Genomic DNA, 23,022 nt, shown 5'->3' with positions numbered 1-23,022 from the left:
TTTTAGAAATTGACAAGTTATTTCTAAAATTCATATGGAAATGTAGAGAACATAGAATAGACAAAACAGTTTTGAAAAAGAAGAGAGAAGTAAGAAGTCTTAACTTACCTGACTTCAAGACAGATCATAATGATACAGTAATCAAGACGGTTTGGTTTTGTCATGAAGAAAGATAAACAGATCAATGGAACAGAAGAGAGTGTTGAGAAAGTGACCTACACAATTATGGCCAATAGATTTTGACAGTGGTAAAAAGGTCATGGAGAAAACATAATCTTTTCAAAATAATAGCATGGAACAATTCGTTTACCATATCTAAAATAAATAAATAATATGTTAGATTCATACCTCAGAGCATAAACAAAAAGTAACCCACAATGAATCATAGACATAAATGTAAAACTTAGAACTATAAAATTTCTAAAACAAAGCAGAAAATCTTTGTGACTTTAGATTATGTAAAGATTTCTTAGTACAAAAACACAAAGCATAAAATAAAATGGATAATTGACTTCTTCAACATTAAGAACTTCTGCTGTTAGAAAAACGCTAAGACATGCCACAAACTGGCAGAAAATATTTGCAAATCTCATACCTGAAAAAGGAGTTATATCTGGAATATAAAAAGAACTCTCAAATCTCAATAAGAAAACAGCTCAAGAAAAAAATTGGTAAAATATTCGAACAATCACTTCCCCAAAGAAGAAACACAGATGGGAAGTAAGCACCTGAAAAATGCTCAACACCACTCATTAGTCATTAGGGAAATGCGCTTTAAAACCCTGAGGATATTCTAGTACCTCCTTATAGTAATAGCTAAAACTAAAATGACTGACCATATCAAGTGTTGTAAGAGCTCATATGTAAAGCTGCTAGGAATATGAAGTAGTGCAACCACTTGAAAACACCACAGCAGTTTCCTAAAAAGTTAAACGTTAAACATAAACCAGATGATGCAGTCATCATAGTTCTAAGAATTTATCCAAAAGAAATAAAAACAAATATCCATAAAAAGCTTTTACCCAAATATTCATAGCAGCTTTATTTGTATTAGCCCCAAGCTGAAAATAAGCCAAATGTCCACCCAAACGTGAATGGATAAACGAGTTGTGGTATATACACACAATGAAATACAACTCAGCAATAAAAAGGAATGCATTCTTGATAATTTGTAGGTGAATCTTAACTTAATCTCAATTACGCTGAGTGAAATAAACAAAACAAAAAGCAATATATGCATAATGTTTTAATTCTGTTTCTATAACATCCTGTAAAAGTGCAAATTTAGCTCGAGTAATTAGATCAATAGTTGTGCCGTGATAAGGGTAGGGCGAGAAGGGGCTTGGGAAAGAGAATATGAAGGAGCAGAGATGCTTTGGGAGTGTGTTATGTTGACTGTCTTGACTGTTGTAATGGTTTCACAACTGATTCTATATGTGAGAACTTTTCAAAGTATACACTTGAAACATGTGAGCTTACAATATGCCTATCATACCCTCAGTACAGCAAGATGAGAGCCAGGAAACTCATGAGAAACTCCAGATTAGGCAGAAGCTCATGGAGAAATTAAGAGACCAGAATATACTAAGCATGACTTGATAATGAGTGTTAGAATGCTGGTTCGCATTTTAAGATCTCTCCCTACCTCCAACAGACCCTCACCTCACTACTCCCTCACCACCCTATTCCAAGTTTAAGGATATCTCAGCAGAATCAATCCCCAAATCTGAAAATTCCAAATGTAGGAGTCACATAGTAATAATAGCAGAGGCAAGAAGATAGATCAAGGTGGGAAATTGCAAGGAAATATGTATTCAATATTCAGCTATCTAGTAATCATGTATGCAATAGCCAGACATGATAATATAAATCACATTCATTGTCTAATCATTTATTTCCTTTTCAAGGTTTAAAAAATGAGCTCATCTGATAAGGGTGTACAATATGAATCAGTAGACAGGCTTTTGGTTAAATGACACTGCCACTTGACAGATAAAAAACATAATGTATTTAAAATTCTTTATCCCCCAGTGTATCAGTAGCCTAAAGTACGAGTGTTCATAAGCTATCTTTAAAAGGAAAATATAATATATTGCATGCTGTCGGTGAGAAAGGACTTACCTTAAATCAAGAGCTGAAATACTGCCAGTGTCTAAGACGCATTTATTTCTTTAAAGGAGGTGAATTTTAAGCCAAACTTCTTACCTGCTAGATTAGAATTTATACCAGTCAGTAAAACCCAGATATTTTCAAGATATTGACAATCTGCACATATTATAGTCATTTAGTTAAATTTCAATAAAGTTTGTCATTCTCACAAGAGAATGCCTATTTATTTACAAAAAGTGTAATTTTTGCTTTCAAGTTTGTCTTTTATGTGGCATTGTATTTTGGTGATTGAAATGGAATAAGTACATTATGTTCCATTTTTATAGAAACTGAGCACTGCCTAAATAAATGAACATAATTTTTCGTTGGCCATCTTGAATAGATTATATATCTTTTGAGGTCACTGTGTTTTCCAAATATCTCAAGTTAGTATCCCTCCTAGACATAAAATCAAATTCTCTATTCCTAGTTTGCTTTGCTTTTAAATTTATCCCCATTCTTACATGTTGTAAATCAATTCTGATCAATATTAAAAACAATATGATATTAAACTGGTATCTTTGTTGATGACTATATGTAAGTACAAATTCACAAGCAATATTCAGCATCATAGAATCTAATCCAATTGTTATGAAGTTCAGTGATCTCAATAATTCGCAGTTCCGGGTGATTGGCAAGATTGAATACACATTTCCGAATAACATAAAGGATGCTGACTAAACAGGTTCAGCCATTCTTGTATCTTAAATAGTCTGATATTATCACATTGCTATAGAATGAACTATTTTCAGGACTAGGAGGATCCAATTTTAGGATTTCTAGTTCAGTGGCGTCACTGGTTCTTACCATAAGCAGCACGGTCTGTTACACTCCCTTTCCTAAAAGAAGTCAGTCCAAACTCCCGTGGCATATCAACTAAAACTACCAACAGCCACTTCTGTTATGTTTCAGGTTCCTTGAGTAGGTTGACGCACCAATGAAATAATGGCTTAAATGTCAATAGCTGAGTAGAAAGAAAGGACAGAAGTGCTCATTTAATTTAAATCTGTGTATTTCTGGAATGATGACTACACGGGAGAATAGAGTGATCCTAAATGTCAAACTCATTTTCACTGAAGTTCGAAAAATTTTTAATAATGCTGTAATTTTTCACCTTCATAGAAGAATTAAGGTTTACTTTTAACAAAGGTCTCAAAAAAGCCCAAATGCAAACTCAGCTATCATGTTTTTCTGTTTAAAAAGTGAAGTGCGAGCAGCCCAGTTATCAGGTATCAGGCCTCAACTTAATACCCTTGCTGCACAAGTGGCATTGTAGAGAAACTGCCATAAATCATCTGTTGGCTGTACACAATTAATTTTATGTTCTGTACCTGTCCTCCTCTATGTTTTTATGCTGTTTCTTTTTTTTTATTTGATTTTTGAGGTCACTTTTGGTTTGAGGTGAAATACCCAAGCTTAATATTAAAATATTGCTGGTGATACTATAGTATAAGTTTTAATAACCAAATCCAAGGTCACCTTTTCCACAAGTTTTAAAATTAACTGTCAAAAAAGTATCAAAAGAAAAATAACCTGTAAGTATCTAACCCTTTTAAATATGAGAAGATATTAAGTGGGTTTATTGCATAATTTTTAAAGAGTAAAGCATTTCTACTATCACTGCATATTTTCACAGCAATCTTTTATCTTACTTATTATTACCTTGGAAGTGGTTTCAGACTTCATCAGAGTTTCTTACTACTTAGCTGATTTGCAGTAAAACAAAGGAAAAAAACCCTTTTTTAATAATTTTCAGAATAGCTATTCTTCCAGACGGGAGCCTACGGATCCTAAATGCTTCTAAATCAGATGAGGGAAAGTACGTATGCCAAGGGGAAAATGTCTTTGGTTCTGCTGAAATCATAGCTTCAGTATCTGTAAAAGGTAAGAAAATGTGGCTAAATATTTCATAAGCATCGTTTCATGGCTTTATCAGAAAGTGAATAAATATAATATGCAGGTATATGTGTTTGCACGTATGTGTGTGCATGCTCCTATTGATAAAATATATTATAAAAATAGAACTAACACAGCCAAATTGACCTTTTCCATTAGCTAGGGGACATAAAGAAAGGAATGCCTTATTGGTAGAAATTTAAATATTTTCCTTTGAGGAAAATACATGAGAGGCTAAAGAAAGCTTTCTGAGATTTTAGTTGGTATCTCAAAATTTAAAAGTATGCCAACAGTATAAAAACATTTTTCATCTACCGAGATTAATGTTAGCACTAAACAGTAATATTTCTTTATTACCACTTCAACGGGATTTGGGGCAGAAAGGAGTAACAGGAGGAGGGCATGAATGGGAGGTTTGGAGGGCGCATCAGATGAACTGACACCAGAGCTGCTCTTTGATGTTGACATTATGGCATTTTTTTATATAATACCATTTTTTAATATTACAAGTATTGCTGCTTAAATATTTGTTAGTTTTGTTTCTAAAGTGAATGAGATTTCAAGCCTAGAACCTTCTTTTAAGACTGTATATCACTGTTTAGTCCTAAGAAAATCTCCTATCTTAGGCAGTCCCTTTGATTGACAAAGGAATATTTGTCACAACTGAATTATAGATCCTTAAATTTTTTTTCCATGTGTGCATGTATTATATATTGAATCATACTTTGGCAACAAAAATAGGAAAATGTTAATTTTCATTCTTTAGAAATAGAAAAGTAATTAGAATAGCCAGCACTCTGATACTTTACAGAAGAAGCAAACATCAGCGGAAGGAAGAAACATAATTTAAAAGATGTCTTCATTTATAGCATACGTTATAAGAATCTAACTCAGTCTTCTCCTTCCAGTCTGTCTTATCCCTTCTGTATGCTAAATAATCAATCTTTTTCATAGTGAGGTAATGCTGGATCCAGAGACTTTTTTTATGTAATAACAAAAATGTTTTCTGTTAATTGTGAGATAAATGGAATACTTATTTCCATGGAATATTCTAATTCGCACAAAGTTTATACTACAGCATAGGTGATTATCTGTCTTCTCTGATGAAGACAGAACTTAGACTGCCACACGAAATACCTGACTTCTAAGATGTTAACATTTATAGTGGCATTCCTTGCTTGCTCACACTTTCCTCTCAGTGATTACTTAGAAGAAGGTTATCGGTTATGGTTAAGAATGGTGCTTCATCAGAACGTGCTATTTCCAACAGTAGAGCTAGAATAAGATTCCTTGTTTAAGCTTTCCTCTTTTATTTAAAATATAGAAAGCAGGGAAATATTACGTGCTCATTGTTAATCAATTCATTTTTATTTCTATAGAACCTACAAGAATAGAACTTACTCCTAAAAGAACAGAATTAACAGTGGGAGAAAGCATCGTTCTTAATTGCAAAGCAATTCACGATGCTAGTTTGGATGTCACTTTCTACTGGACACTAAAAGGACAGCCTATTGATTTCGAGAAAGAAGGTGGACATTTTGAAAACATCAGGGCCGTAAGTTAATACACTTTTATTTTTTGAGTAATAATAATTTTAGAAATTTAGACTCAATTGTAAAAACTTTCTTATATATGACATGCTAAGCAAAAATAGGAAAAAATCAATTTGATTTAAATGATTACACTCTTTCAATAGTCAAACGGAAAGAAATAATTATTTTAAAACCCCCAGTAAGAAATTGGAAATACTTTATTATGCAAATCTGGTTTCTTTGCCACTTTTATTTACTTGATTAATATTGTTAATATTAACACATTACTTGTCAAAAGTTGTGTTGCTACTTAAAGTAGCTTGTGTTATTTAAAGCATTAACAGTAATTATAATACAATTAATAAGTAAAATAATGTGCCTGCTCTACTCCTCAAGAAATAGTAATTTTTGGAGATTTTTAAATTTCTTATAGGCTATAGAGCTAAACATACAATCCATAGTCAGAAATGCACATTAACCTTAGATAAACATTCACAGACATACTAATAATTTCTTGTCTACCAAATCTTTTCTTAGTATTATCTTCTTTGTTTTTATGTATCTACATGGCAATCAACAACTTAGAGTGGGAAGTCTTTTGAACCAAATTTTATAAAACTATCACAGTGTTGTAATTCAATAGAGACTTGAAAAAACACCTCCTTCCCCCACTGCCTTACTTAAGACACAGATGAGAAACAGAGGGAGAGAGAAAAAGCCAGTTGGAATTAGGATGGCAGAGAGAGATTTTGGCTGCAATATTCTTTATATATTAGCTAAAGAGATGGATCCAAATACAATTTATAAATCCAATTTAACACGCTGTCACATGTTTATTAACACTAGTTTATTTTTCTCTAAATATTTTGGGAAGCACTGGAAAACCACAGCTGTAGTGAGCCCAAACATATAAAACTCAGTTTGAACTGAATTTTATTATAAAGGTAATATGACACAGTGAAAAAAGTCCTAGACCCAAGGTCAGGCATTTTCTGGATCAATTTCCACTTAAATCCCTAATCAGCTGTGTAACAAAAAACCAGTCACTCGACTTGCCTGGGCATTAATCTCATAGAGAAATAAAGTGAACAAGTTTGACCAGATAATTTCTAAGATCCCTTCTCACTCTAGAATTTGATAAATTTATATTAGAAAAGGAAACATGAGCTCTCTTTCTTAACATTTGCCAATGTAACCAAAATTAAACATTTTCTTCCAAATTATACCTTTCATCCTGGTTCACTTTACAATTAGCGGGAGAGACTACAAGAAATAATTACCAACTACATTGTTCACATCTCATTAAATAAATTAATTTTTATCATTAATGGTTTAATGTACCATGAATGTCACAAAACAGATCCAGAAAAATGTGATAGAAAAATATTACATTTGAAAACAAAAAATATACCATCAAAGGTATATCTTCTCAGGATTATCGGTAAACATTCATTTGAAGTGATCATATATATAAAGTGGAAATATGTCTGAAATGAATAGTGTTCTTTTTCTTTATATAAGCTGTCCCCCTCTTTGTTTTAAAATACCAATAGAGAAATTAATGATCCTGATCAAATTATATTAATTCTTATTTTTGTCTCTTAGACATTGCAACTTTAGTTTGATGTCATTCATTTGTATCAGTAAATACCTTTAATCCCTTTCATAGAGTTGGCAGCTAATAGCACCAGCTATATTCCTCTTTACCTACGTGCTACTCCTGCCCTTGAAACGTACACAATGGACTTCTTAATCCTTGTTAACCCATGTTGTTACAAGCCTTGTTAAAACTAGGCTCTGGATTGTAGACAGGGATAACAAACTATAGGATAGAAGAATAAAACAAATTATCACATTGAGAAGTGAGAAAAATATTTAGGTTTGAGGTAATATAGGACTTATCATTTTTAGTATATATGGAATAAATAAATAAATAAATATATATATATATATATGTGTGTGTGTGTGTGTGTGTGTATATATATATATATATTAAAATTTGGAAGCTTCAGAACTGGAAGGTGTAAAATAAATCATCTATCCATTTTCTCCCAATTTCCTCAAACACTGATTGGGTCCTGGATGGCTTCAGGGGCATAGCTGGAGAGAACTCCATTTTATGATACTGAAAAGGCAGAGAGAAAAAAGAAATGAATTCTGTTCCCCTACCGTGCTTCTCCTTGTGAATTAATATGTCCGAGAAGTAATATGTTTGAGGAGGAGGAACGAAAGTGTTATACAGAAGGGAGATTTGGGAAGACCCCTGGACTTGTGGCTATCTCCTGAATGAGTGGCCAATCGAAGACTCTAAAAATAAGAGGGACAGGACAGGACCCAAAAGAGAGTCAAGTGGGGTGATCTGTGGCCTGTGCTGAGTTTCAAAGGAGAGCCATTGAAGAGGCCTCAGGGGTCTAGGCTGGCCCAGCAGAGTAAGAAACCTAAACAGAATTCAAGGACTTAAGCAGAATAGATTGTACCTTTGGCTGGAGCTCTCTCTTGATTAACTGCTCTGGGACCTAACCCACCAGCAGGTGATTGTGTGGGGGTGAATCAGAGGAGAAAGGGGGGGTATGCTTTTTAAGCACATTAACACTGCAGTGTCACATGAATCAACCAAACCTCTGAACAAAAGAAAAAAATAAAGATACCAGTGATTATGATATTTAGGCTTGTATAGCTTAATGAAGTTCTCTACCTTCAGCTAGTTGCACTGCTGATTTTTATACACACAGCCTTTGGTTTGTAGATAAAGCTCTGGGCAAATTTGTATATGTAGCTTTTATAACATCTGTATACAATGCACATTGTTATGTGTTAAATAAAATAGTGCTTTTGGGTGGCATTTTAAGAAAATGAATAAACATATAATCATATCAGGTTAAAAAATAATAGCGCTTGCTTTGAAATCTAAAAACATCTATAATGCAAATGCTTTTATTTCTCTTGCCCCCTTTGCTAGGCCATGTTTTACAAACCCAGCAATACAACTGATTTAGAGTGAGTCCATTAATGGAGCCACTTGTTAAAAGGGTCTATGCAATCTGTTAGTCCATAAATATTTGATCCAATATCACTTTTTTGGCAATGATGATGAATTAACTGAATGTGGCAAATTAGTGAGGCTATCCTTAAGATTTTGAGTTCAATTCCATTTTATAAGCTAAGTGCTGTGGGGGATCCAAGGTAAAAGGCACAGCCCTTCACCCCTAAGAAAGCACAATTAAAGGGACAGACAGCAGGCTAGGCCAGTTGGTGATCTGCACCAGTGCTGTCACCAGAGAACTCTGCGTACAGCTGACAGGAGGAGCTGGCATTTGAACGGGACCTGGATAGGCAGGTTCTTGCCAGGTGGCTAGGAGAAGAAGCTACAATCCAGACAGAGCAAACAGGTGAAGCGAAGATAGCAAGGCTGAAGAATTTAGAGCGTGTTTCAGGAACAGTGAGGAACCACTAGCCCTGACAGCAACAGTGAGGGCACATAGTATACAAGAGGTCCATATTTGTTGAATAAATTTAAAGGGAAGCAGCAGAGACCTCATTAAAAAGTAAAAGACACCACTGATTTCTGAGCTGTGGAATGGGGGTTGTATTTCAAATTCAGCAGCGAGCAATGTGATTCAGATTTGTGTTTTTAGGCAGATAATTCTGACAGATGCATGGAGCAGGGATTGAACTGCTCTCTAGGCTGGTTAAACAGAGATTGCAATGAGGTCGACCATTATAAGCTTTGGCCTTAAATAACCATCATGTTGTCAAATAAAGCATTTACGATTGTGTTTTGACACAATTGCTTATGCTGGACAGAGGTCTGTGAGGACCTCTCAATAATCTCAGAAGGTCTGAGGAGCCCCTGGGCATTGCGAGGTGGCCCCAAAACCACAGCCCTAATGGAGGACTGGGGTGATCCATTGTTTCCCAGAGACTTGAAATCCCCAATTACTCATTTCAGACGTGAGCTAGTTTTATTCCTTATGATGCATACAGAACAGTTACACTGAATATCACGTTAGCCTGCGATTTGCTTTGCTTTTTGACAGAGAAAAAAACATTTGTCATCAGGACGGTGAGCTGAAGAACTGCCCTTTGCATTGTGAACTCTCCAAACATGCTAAATTGCAACTAAATGGGCAACCAAATCAAAGCGTGTTATTTGAATGGTCCTTCATATTTACCCAATTATCTAGTTATAACAGTACACTTGGGAAGGCGAAGTAGGGATATTTGACCCCATATTTTAATGAGGAAACTGAAGAATAAGACTTTTCCCAGGCCATATGAATACTAAATTGGGGTAACAAGATTAAATACAGTGTGATTTTTAAACTGATTTATGTTGATTCCCCTTTATAAAGATTACCTTCTCCATATTCATTGACCATTATGTGTTCAGCCCTTGTCTATAAACTGTGGGAAACAGAAATAAAAGATTTGATTCTAGTCTTTAATTCATTTAAAGATAATGTAGAGCATCAAGTATTCCAAAAATATGACCGTAGAAAACAATTACTAATTTTTTGTTACAGCCAAATATTGTTGGAGGTCAGAAAAGAGATTAATGTAAATTATTAGCATTGTGGAGGAAAGCAAAAAAAAAAAAAAGAATTAAGCATATGCCAAGTACTCAGCTAAAAAATATTTATACTTTTTTTTTTTAATATAGCTCACCAATTCCTCCTAACTGTCACAGAGCATAATATTATTTGGGGAAAAGGTGCTACCTGACATAGACTGCAAAGAATGGGTAGCATTAGGATAGGAAAAAAATGTAAATAAAGGCAATGTAAGATGGAAAAAGATATTGTATCTCAGGATTGTGAAAGGATCTTGGAGATTATTGAGTTTGTCCTAAACTGACACATGGATTCTCTGCCAGTATCATGAGTGTCTGCTGTAACCCTTTAGTGATGAGGAACTCACTCCTCTGAAGTAGTCCATTCCATTGCCAAGCAGATCTGCATGTTAGAATGTTGGAAAGTAGAAGTAATTGTGATACTCTGTCTACCAAGCATAGGAATCATAAAGGAACATTCCTGATTCATTTCCATGGTTTTTGTGCAGTATTAGGTAGATAAAAAGGGACCAGAATATAAACTCCTTAATACCTTAAGGATTTTACTTTAGCTGAAAAGTTCTAGCCTAACTCAGTGTTCCCAATGTGTTTGCATCTATTCCTAGTTTATCTTCTTAGGAATTAGTATCTATTTCCTGAGGAGTAAAAATCTTAGACTAGAAGACAGTAAGTGCTCAACTAGCACCATTCTCTTTCCTGGTGGATCAATGTTAATGGTTTTAGAAAGAATGAAATCATTGGACACACTGCCAGGGTTTACTAAGGCACAAAGTTCTGAGGACCTCGTGTGCATCTAGTCATCCTCTTCCTCATCATGTTAGCAGATATAAGTCTCAGAAGCACTTCATAACTAATTAGGAAGCATACAAAAAGGCAGAGGATCACGAGATCTAACAAAGGCACACATTCTCTTTGGCTCATTCTACTCACTAGTAATAGTCATATTTTCAAGTAATATGGCCTCCTGGACTCTGAGTCCTCCCCTGTCCCTGACTGGCAAGGTGTTTGTCCTTCCTCATCACTTGATTTCATGCCTCCTGGGTTATTGTCTTGCTCTGAATCCTCACATCCTGGTAATCTTCCTGTTCTCTGCTATAATTTTTTGACTGACACATACTTGCTTTATAGCAGTTCTCTCCCAGTCTTTCAGTTAACTTAACAAAGATGTCACTTTGTCATTTTAATAGGACTGAATAATAGAGTAACTACCAACCAAAGCTTGAGGGCTGAAATGGAGAGAGGTTACCCTCAAGGCCTTAGATTTGTCAGACCATTTCAGGAAAGTGTACCACATCCATTTTCCCTGCTTGTCTGTGTTAAACAATGTGCCTGCACCCACTGTCTTCCCAAAGTAGTAGTAGTTTCCATAGCATAAAAGAATATCCATCTTTTTTTAGTATGTGTGTATGTTTCATTTAGTCATATGCTGCTGACCAAAATCTGTGATTCTAAAACATTTTATATATTAATGAAATAAGCTAAACTGTGGGGTCCCTAAAAGCAGAGGCTAATATGCTGTTTTATATTTGATCACTTTGCTCTGTGGATGTCCACAAAATAGCCAGTCAGTCAATGTTTGCTGAATACAAAAAAATTAAAACTTGATATAAAGCATTTTCTCAGTTTATCCAACTGTTGCATTCAGAGATTTTAATAGAATTAAGTAGTGCATAAAATTCTATTAAAACCTGTTATTATAAAATATTTTATTTCCTTGCTTTATTACTTTTTACACAAAATTGGATGTTCACTTTAGCACAGTTTGGAACTGAATGAAAGGGGACTGCCTTAGATGACATCTGAGATAGCCTATTATTGGGAAACCTTTCCTTAGTTTCTGGGGGTGTATCTGAGTAATTGGCGGACCACAATTCCTTCAGAATCACAGCTGGATAGTAACATCATGTTGATTATTCACCTCCATTTTTACTCTGTTCCTTCTCACTTTTTGTAGTTTGTCAAATGTAGTAAAACCAAGTAATACCTCCAAAGTTAGTGCATATGAAAAGACAGACTTAGCCATCCAAGTCATACAGGTCTCACTTTGTTCATTTAAATGTAGTCCACCAAAACAAACCTTCTGAGTATGGTACTATGTATGGTAGGGCTACAGAGATTTTTTATTCACTTAGAGTCTCCATTTTTAATAGATGTTTTATCTTTATAATGTATTTACACAGCATTATGGGTGATATGAAAGTTACTCATTTCTCTGAAATGTTCTGTAGTGCAGAACTGTGGGTTGATTGGTTGGTTGATTGGTTGGTTGAATTAATTTACTTATTTATTGGGAAAATAAAGCTTCTTTATAAAGGCAATTTTATTGTAGGCCATGCTGGGAAAAATCAGATCATCAGCCTATGTTCTGTGATCTCTGAGAGGATAAAAGTACTGTATCATACTTCCTATAGATTCTTATCAAAGCCAGCTGGATGTTTCAGGTTATTGGTTTGGGAAAAGTAGGGGATGAGAAATAGAAAACATTCCTTACCTCTTAGTAGAATTTGAGTTTCTAGATTATAAACTCCAGAAATTAAGAAGTGCTTATATGTTGGGGACTCCATTTTTTCCCTGTTGGAAGTTTTGTTTTTCTCGAAAATTATTTTTTCATTTTGTATATATACTATGTTAACTCAGACTGGATTTCTGTGATACTCTGTTCTCTTTGGTTTGGTTGTTTTTAATCCAACCGAAGGATGAATTTAATCTGAAATGAAGTCCTTGTGTCTTTAGAAATGTGACCACTGGTAGGCCCCAGTAGGTTTTTGCAATCATTGTTCTTAACCTTGACCATGAAGTCTATTGGATTTATTTCAGTGATTTTTATTAAACTAAATTCTCACCTAAGTCATTGAATTACTTAGACTTATTAGTCTTTTTAATATGCATAACAAACTTCTAATAAATATTTTCATGGAAACTAGTACTCTGAATACCTTGAGTTGAGTTCAGAATTTCCTTTGTATTTATTCATTATCACTCTAAATTTCTATTAATTATCCTACAGTTGTACATTGAAAAATAATCAGTGGATCATGGCTCTAAAACTACCTCATCATCCCAATCTGACAAAGACTTATTTTTAAAAGACAGCAAAAGTTTTTGTAAATCATATATGTACTAAAGAGTTTAGAATGAATAAGTAAATAAATGCATACTATCAAGCCCATTTTTTAAATCATAAACTTGTAACTTTCTACTTGTATCCAATGTTCGAGTCAAGTTACTGAAATGAGTATCTAAATTATTTCCAGAGCCTAATACTCATCTTTCCTCAATATTCCAATTTTGCTCATAATCAGTTTTGCTCCTGTTTTCTTAAGAGGCTTCTGTTCAAATCTTGATAATTTTTTTAAGATACCTCTGTCTTCCTCTTGTTTTCCTATACTCCTCTCCCTTTCATTATTCATATTGATCTGTGGGCCTGTTCAAATGAATTTAATCAGGAAGGATCACTAATTTGTCAGGTTTAGGGGTTTTGTTTTTCACAGAAGAAAAAGAAATTCAGATTAAGATCTAGGCTAAAATATATAAATAGAATTTTACCTCGTGAGAACTTTTGCCCTTTCTCTCTCATATGCATTATTTCATTTGATTTCCACAACAACATTGTGAGTCAGGCAAGTCATATATAAATGAAGATACTGGGCCCCAGGAAGGAAGAGTTGGTGAAGGACCTCACTACTAGGTTCTGGGCAACACTGGCACACTTACGACACAGCCACCATTATCATTTAAGCTTCTTTGAGTTTCAAACTTCATTGTGTTATAGAACAAAAAGAGTCTGCCCACCTGGTACTAGCAAAGCCAAACACTGAGAATTGCAGTGGAAAAATATTGGCTGTTTTATTGGTGAATGGTGCCATCCCTGAGAACAGGAAGCTAATGCACAAAAGCCCGAACTTCTCAACGGTGTGTAGTTTACAGATTATACAGGGCAAAATTATAAAACACTGTGGGTTAGGTGTTCAGGGTCGTGCTGGGAGCTGATTGGTTGGAGGCGAGTTAAGGGTAATAGACCATTTCTTCAGATCTTGAGGACAGTTCTGAGGTCTACTCTGGCATCCTTCTGTCTGGTCTCATGGGAAAGTAGCCAGGGGGTTGCTTCAACTTAGGGCTCAGGAGCTGAAACATAACTTAGGTCAAGATGCTATCGTTAGCCTGCCAGAGGTCTGGACTGTGTGACCATTAGTCAGGTCCGAGCTACTGTCTTCTGCTGTCTCGGGGGTTGCCGATTATCCAGGGAAAAGGCTGGGCCTCTGAGGGGTAGGGAGAGAGAGGGATATGGTCTCTAGTGCTGGGATTTAAAAGTAAATTTAATCAAAGTCATAAGGACTCTTGGTTTCAGTTGACATGAGTAATATTCCAAGTCTGGTTTGATGTTTCAAAGCAAAGATATAAAGAACTAAAACTAACTGTAATTCTTCACTGTGGCATTTTGAAAATCGAAGACATAAAGAGATTTTGTTTCTTCTCTGCTGTCTCACATCTTTAGCTGGATAACAGCCTATTTTTATCTTACTTCCTTGATCACTATTAAACATTAAAATCATATGTTCTGAAGCATCAAATTGCCAAAGTGTTAAAAAATATATATATATCCTCCCATCAAAGTTACTGAGAATGAGTTGAAAAACACCTTAAAATATCCTACTACACTTGCCTCTTCAGATGTTGTGTGTGTGTGTTTTCCCATTAATTAAAGCTCACTCTTCTGGCTGCTATCATTGCTTCATTTTATAGTATGTGAAACCCTTTTTATCAACTTCCCTTTTTAGTCTTTTGAAGAGTCTCTCAAAATGAATATAAGGTGCTATGTTATATTGCTTTTACTGCTGAAAATGAGGCAAAGAATGTTGAACACAGAGGTTGCAACCATTCCTCCGAAGAAAATGTCCATTTCCACATTTAAGATCTTTAAAATAATATCTATTGCTACTGAGTATATTACTTACAGCATTGTTAATTTCACCTGCGTTTTCCTCCACCAAAATTTAGTTTTTAAGTCAGATAGCTGGTTGGGCTGCAGATTCTGTCTTTTCCCTCACTAGCTTTGCTTCCAGTGCTTCCATTATACCTTTCCCATCCCTTCACCAAAGCAAGTATCAAATTTTACTATATATATTGCTTGATTTTTTTTCCTTTCTAGCCTCACCTTTCCTGAATTTAGGAACATGTTTATTTTCTGAACTCAACACAGTACCTGGTACACATTAAAGATTAAATATTTGTAGAGTTGCTAAAGGAGTAAGTGAAGGTAAAAAAGTATATGAACCAAAAACTAGCCGCTTAGAGTTGTCACTTAGAAACAAAGGTTGACTATCATATCAAAATAGCTTTTTTCATTTTTTGTTTACTAAGGAGAATTTCTAACTTCTTTTATAATCATATAAAATGTCCGTGATCAATAGCTTTATTCATTTTGCTTCCCATGAAATTTAAATGTTTTTGATATTGTGCTAAAAATAATTGTTTTCTCTAGACATAATAATCATAGTTTTTAATAAAAGAAAAATATACAGTGGTTTCTAGTTATGTTGAAGTAATGCTGATATGTTTTATTAGTTTTCTATCATTTTAAAAGAATGCCCTACATATGTATCTATGTATCCCAGGGATATAATTTAACCTGCAGCGTGATGCATACACAATATAATAAGGCCTTTAATACTAGAATTTTTATGTTGTTGAAATAATATAATGTATAAAGGAAGATTATTCTTTTTTAGTTTTTGAAAGCCTTAGTAAATAAAAGGCTATTCTTATTCTCTGATACTACATAAAGTTTAGGATTTTTATAAGCAAACATGGTTCACTTTTACATTTTGAAATACCACTGATATGTAAGTATTGTGTTTTACACTGACTCTGATATTCTCAAAGTGATTTTCAAAGAGTTGGGGTTTTGAAAGGCCATTATTTTTAAGACATCTTTAAAATTCTACCTTTATTTTGCAATTCCTCTTTCTGCATCTGTTTTGTATTAAATTCTAAAGGGTGCCTAAGTGTTATGATGTGTTTAGCTTTAGCTTTTCAAAATCCTCTGGTTTCTTTCATGGACTATTTTTATCGTATTATAATATAAAAGTGACTTTAGGAGTCTAGAATTAATAACTCAGTAGGTAGCCTCTCAAAAATGTTTTCTCTCTTAGAAAAGGAGGAAGAAGAAATTGTAGAAATAACTATTGGGCTATTATTGTTCACTTTCTTTCTTCATCTGATATCTCTTTTATAAGGGAAGTAGAAAGGATGAATGTAGAGAATTTGGAAAGCATGACACCATTTTCTTTAATGAATAACTGATGGCTCTATAGAGTATTCATCAGCATACAATAGGTGAATTCTGAATATATCCCAGTTTCACAAAGATTTATTGAGTATCTATTGACTAGACACCTGTCCAGGAACTGAGGATTCTATAATGCTCGATAACAAACATTCTACGTGTCTGAATACAACTGAAATGCTGCCTTTGAGGAGCTTAGTCTTACAGAAGAACAGACTCATAAATCGATAAGTGGCAAGAGCAATGGAGGAAGTACGTTCAGGGAACTCAGTCCGAGTTACACATCATCCAACCTGTGGAAGCAGAGCAGACTTACTAAACCAAATAATACCTGAGCCTATTCTTAAAGGAGAATAAAGAGAATTGCAAGCAAAGCAGGGAGACGAGGCAGAAGAGGAAAACACTTTCTAGATAGACACTGAGCATGAGGAAAATATGAAAGATACTGAAGTTTTGTCTGCAAATCCCAATAACAAATGGTGATTTATAGTTAATGCAAACATCATCTATTACTATAGTAATTCTGTTTTAAAGAAAGTTTCTCATATCACCTATTAAAGTTAAGTAAATGGCCATGATTATACTTTGTTCCAATTATAGCAAGCTACCTATTCCTAACAAAAGTAAAGCTGCCAGGTTTCCCAAATGAAATCCAGGGATAAATTACATGTTGCTTAGCGTAAGTACATGTGTTTTACATAAATTTACATGTTGCTTGAAGCTTTCTGTGGGGTATATAAAAAAGAGATTAACTGTTACAATGTTAAGATTCAATGTTCAGGGTCATTAAGATAATTCCCTGAGAAGAACTACGTGATTTTTTTCAGGAGGCTGCTTATTGTTCTAGAAGCCCTTCCAAGAATGCAATGCAGTTAAGGAAAACAGAGGCACTTTAAAATCAGGATTTCTGCTTTCTTCCACATTTATTCTTTTATTATATTATATATTTTTGAGGACAGGAACCATACCTATCTTGCTAACCATTGCTAGCAACTGGCATCATGCCTGGCAGATTATTTGCTAAATAAAGTATTTGTTAAATTAATTATTATATAAACGAATAGAATTTTGTACTCTGTGTATAGTCACTCTTTGATTTCCTTGCTCATGTGCTGAAAGCTACCACACCAAAAAAAAAACAAAACATAGTAATATACTAATGTCAGGAAAATTTTTAATACATCCCTTTCCAAAAACGTAATGGTCACCTGTAATGCGTATAGCATGGTATCAGGGCAGGGAATATATAGTTGAGTAAAGCATGGTCTCTCCCTTCTAGAACTCTTAATCTAGGCCGGCTTTTACACAACTATCTAATGTGGTAAGTGTTACAGTATTGTGACATTATCCTGTTGAGAGAAAATAACTCTGGGGAAGAAATTTGAATTACTAACCAAATATGTAATTGGCAGAAAGACTTGTTCTTAGAATTAATGTTCAGTTGAATTCAACTAAGTTGATTAGTAAAGGTTATCAGTCAACTAGTATAAGATAAGGTAATAATCTAACTGATAGCTGTACACCGTACACTTCTGTAAAACCAAAATAACAAACTATTTCGAAGTAAAATTAGCTAAAATAATTTAGAATGCATTAATTGCAAAGATACAACATTATACTAAAGAATTCAAGGATTTCAGATCAAAAAGCCTAATTGAAACTATGAAATACTATTTTTTATCCTATTTAACATCTGATGGTCCCACTCATAGATATTGCATATTGACAAAATTTGCTTTAAAGCACTTATAAACTATAGTGATAGTATTTTCAAAAAGCATTTCTGAAACCTGCACTCTTGTCGTTATCCATCACTTTAAGTAGTAAGGAATACTGACAGACCTCTGGCTTCCCTGAAGTAGGGACCTGTGACATGCTTTGTTCATTGTACCCATCACATCAGTATTGATTCTGGACAGGCTATTGGAGTGTCTCTGATGTTTAAAATAACTTCAGCTAGTATTAGAGATGCAAGCATTTCAGTGAGAATGTTTCCATTTGCTTTTTTTTTTAATTAAAGTTTATTGGGGCGACAATTGTTAGTAAAGTTAGGTAGGTTTCAGGTGTACAATTCTATAGTACATCATCTATATATCACATTGTGTGTTCACCACTCAGAGTCAGCTTTAACAATAATTAGAATAAATTGGGGATCTTTTGTTTTTTTGTTTTCTGTTTTCTTAGCTAACTTTGAACATACTGAATCTAGAAAGAAGAGAATGAAAATCCCTTGGAATCACACTACCTTAAAATAATCACCATTGTTTTGTAATCATGATTTCATGCATCCCTTTAAGCATACAGACACAAATGTAAAATAGGTGATATATTATGTATGCTGCTTTTAGTAGGATGACTTTCCTCTACTTTTATCCTCCTATAATCAATAGCATCAAACACACCTAGTTAAGCTTGCTAATATCCTAATGGATGCCCTTCTATATTTATTTCTATTCTACTGTAATCCTAAACAGATTTATATAGGTACAGGGATGTTTTTGTCATTTTTAAACAAACAATTCAAACATATTTTACACACATTTTCTGCATCTCATTACTCTCATTCAATATCTTGAAAATTCTTTCATGTTACCTGATACATCTCTAATTCACTTTTTTTAGTGGGTACATAATAGTCCATGGCATGACTATTCCTCTATTTAGCCATTTCCTTATTTATAAATATTAACTTTGTTTTCTGTTTTGAAAAATTTATGAACAATGCTGCAGAAAACATTTCTAAACATCTGTATCCATGTGTATTAACATTTTCTTTGGGATAGAGTCTGTGGGATAGATTCCCAGGAATGGATTGCAGGGTAAAAGAATAAAAACTATTTGTAATTTAAATAGATGCCTCCAGATTTTTTTCAAGGAAATGTTATAATATCCAAGTACACAATTAGGTGGCATCATTATATAGTAAAAGATTAATAGTTTGGATGGGAAGGAGGTGTCAAGAGTTTTTGGTGTAGTCCCAGGCTTTGTCCCTACTCAGCTGTATGACCTTGAATGAAATTACTTCACCTGAGTCCTCCTCTTCAAAGTGAAGAGGCTAAAGTAGTTGACTCCTAACGCTCCTATCTAATTCTAAAGTTTTATGATTTTTTTTCAAATTATATTCCAAGACTGAAACTCAAGAAACTCGAGTAAAAAAAATAAAGAAATTCTAGTAACAGTGAAATCATTTTAATGTAGCGAATACCAATCATTTTTTCACATTTCTCTGTGTTACATATTGCATGCTTGCTTGATTCATGCAAGACATTTCAAAGTCTCATGATGTCCTTAGAATTGGAAAAAATCTTAAAGCAGGAGTTCCAAACTGGAAAAATAATCTCAAACAGACTTCTTCTCTGTGACTAAGAATATATTTGTATATATAATATCTTGATAAATGATAAAAGGTTTCTCTAAAGGTAAATAAAGATTTCTTCTTTAAAAGCAACAATAATCTTATAGAATGGAATAATGCCCTTTTTATATGGGTAAGAGATCAGCATTTCTTATTTTGTATAACCAGCAAAAACACACACAAAATTTCATATATCGTGAAAAATTCAAGCCCTACTAATATGAATTTTTAGGACAAAATGTATGTGCATTGGTGTCACTGTCAATTCAAAATGTACAGCTTGGAAGAGTCTTGTAAACATTTATGAAATATCAGAGCTGTATTATATAGTTACCAAAGAGTGAGGGAGGGAGTGGAATATGGTATCATTAATGATTTTCAATCTCTAAGTAAACTCTGATTTTTATATATTAAATAATTGATGGATTCTCTTTTATAAAATTGCAAAACCTTGTTATTAAAAATGAATTTTCTGTGACAAAGTGTCTTGACTTGCTTTCAAAATGTCAGTTGAATTTGACTGAGAGTCCTTGACCCTGAATTTTTCATAGTTGGCTTTTGATTGACACATTTATTCAATTTGACCTTTGTTTTAACTGAACTATTCTTCCTTGTTTGAATCTTCATTGGAAGATTGCCGTGGTAGCCTACAATCTAAGCAGTAGTTTGAATAATAGTCTTTTCTGACATTGATGTCTTTGAAGTCCCTCAATTCTTGGTATTTTTGAGGTTGATGAGAATCTTCATGACTGTGAAAAGTAGTGCTTAAATTGTCGCTGTTACCCAAAGTTCCTTCTTTTGCAATAAGGTACTTTTTCATTCAGGAACTTGTTCCTAAGCATTAGTAACTATCAAATTAGGATTGGCAAAAGAATACTCAGTATTTGACCCTGAAGCACATAGCTGAAATAATACAGCTACTTGTTGACAATTGTACTTGTTAAAATGTTTACTAATATTGCAAATAACGTGTAAATACATAAAAAATTCTGAATTTTGAGAAAAATAACTTGAGACAGCAAGATATTTAGGTGGCATATTTATCTTTAGAAATTCTTACATAAAAATTATTCCATTTGAAATATTACGTTTTTGAAAAAAGGTTGTGTGTAAAAAGTGTCTCCACCGTTCTTGCTCTCTTTTTTCTTTCTTTTAAGATGTCCGTTAACACACTTATTCCATAACAAATCATACTCTTTCATATACGTGAAGAGGCTTTTATGTGCTAGACACTGTGCTAGGCACTGGGTATACTAGAGTTAAGTAACAAAACTTGAACTGGGTAAAACTTAAAGTTTTGCATTGGCTTACTGAGTGATTGGAGAATTGGGCAGTATCCCATCCAGCAAGTAGAAAGGAGCTCTGAGGAGCTGTACTAAATGGAAGGCTTTTATAGGCAAAAGGGGGGAAAGAGTGGATTGTTTGAGTCTTAGGTAACCTTCCTATGGTGCATGGAGGGAGGCTATCAGGTAAACTACCTCACTAGTGCTGACCGGGAAGATTACATTCCTGGGGGAGACTAAATCTGCAATTGGGTTAGGTATTAATTCTAAGTTTCATGACGTGGGCTTAACATAAGTGACTCCATTTTGGGCCTGTTGTCTTTTTAACAATAGTGAATTGAATATCATCTTTTTTTAATAATAAGAATGAAGTGCAAATATAGTTGATACTCACAAGATCAAAATATAGTTAAAATTGCATTTAGATGATATTTACCCAGTGGATTCAAAGGCGCCTTTTCTTTTTTTCAGTTGTTTTATAGCTCAAGAAGATGAAATGAGAAATAGTTTATTTTTATATTTATATTAAAATATAAAATATATTTTATATTTTATTCAAAAAAAAGTTCTAGAAGGAGTTCAGAAAGTTGTTGTCTAAGTTCTTACTGAAAATGAAGGTCCTTTTCTTAGGTCAAGATCATTCCTTTCATATACTATCACAAACAACAAAGTCAGTAGTCAACACTTTTAGTCTTCCTATAAATCTCCTTAATCAGGTCGTAAGTTTTTTAGGAACCTTTCCTGTCTTCCACATTACCACAGACAAGGGTTTTGCTCATTTTTTTTTTTTTTGCCTGTTCACAACTCAGATACCCCTTTCTCCAGCTTTCAATTACAATCTCTTCCCCCAATGTTATTTCAGCCTCCATGAATAGATTTTTCAGGTTTTTGCCATCTTGGAGTGAGGGTCTGATTGCTATAGGAAAATACCCTTAATATTCTGGTGTAAACAGAGGGTGTTACACTTTGCTATAAGTGACTATGCACTTGGGATCTTTACCCCGAGGACATACTTTATTTGGCATCAATCACCCTTGACTTAATGTTTGCTGAGGCTATTTCTTACTTTGCTAGTCTTTGACCACTTGGTGAGACCAGAAATGAAAAATAGTTTGGTTTTTAAATCTAGAGTCATGGCTCCTTTAGATTTCTTTTATATTCTGTTTGAGATATGAGCATTTCTCTCTTGCCAGCTCATCTCTCTGTATGTACACCTTATTATACACAGGTAAAAGAAACCTATTGGTACTTTCAATTTTCTTCCTGAAAATCTCCTTAGACAAATTCAAAGTTGTTCACTGTGGATAATGTGTTGTTCATATCATCTCAGATGGTATTGTTGCCAAGTTTCCCAATACTACGTAAAGGGTTACCTTTTCTCCAGGCTCCCATAACAATCTCCTCACTGTTCCTGAAGCCCTTATCAATAGTCTTCTTAGATCCATCCAGCTTTCACAGATACTGTCCTCATGGCCTTTCCAGCCCCTGCACCATAACCCCAAAGCAAATGCCACATGTTTTGGTTATAATTACAGCAGCACCTCACTTCCAGGTACCAAATTATTTTATGGCTATTCACTGCTGTATAATAAACCACTCCAAAACTTAGTGGTGCAAAACAACAGCCGTTTTGCTCTTCTCACAATTTTGTGGGTCATGAAATCAGGCAGGTAACAGAGAGGATGGCTTTAAATTCAAGGCTGATTTGAATCTGTTTCACAATGGCTGAGCCTTCAGCTGGGGTAGCTAGTGAAAGATAATAAGATTATTCCATTTCTGTCACTCTAAGGAAAAACATTTATTGTCTGTCATGATTGTTAACATCTTTTTGTCTATCAGTGTTGCCTCATTGAGCCAACCTATAGACCAGGTGTTATTTAGATGATAAAATATTACTGAAGAGATTCCATGAGAACATTGCTCTATAATACAAATACTAAAAGGGATTTTTT

At 34.1% G+C, this 23,022-nt stretch overlaps 1 protein-coding gene across 1 annotated transcript in view; it reads left to right on the top strand.

Moving 5' to 3' along the window:
- Positions 1-23,022, top strand: part of LOC109395280 (contactin-5-like) — a 1,255,350-nt gene that overhangs the window by 1,211,601 nt on the left and 20,727 nt on the right. The window contains exons 13-14 of the mRNA XM_019666163.1: positions 3,905-4,032; positions 5,424-5,599. Of these exons, the coding sequence (XP_019521708.1) occupies positions 3,905-4,032; positions 5,424-5,599 (304 nt within the window). The remainder of the gene's footprint in view (positions 1-3,904; positions 4,033-5,423; positions 5,600-23,022) is intronic.

The sequence above is a fragment of the Hipposideros armiger genome, unplaced genomic scaffold (genome assembly GCF_001890085.2).
Source record: "Hipposideros armiger isolate ML-2016 unplaced genomic scaffold, ASM189008v1 scaffold_462, whole genome shotgun sequence".
NCBI lineage: Eukaryota > Metazoa > Chordata > Mammalia > Chiroptera > Hipposideridae > Hipposideros > Hipposideros armiger.
This window is presented reverse-complemented; position numbering and strand designations above follow the sequence as displayed.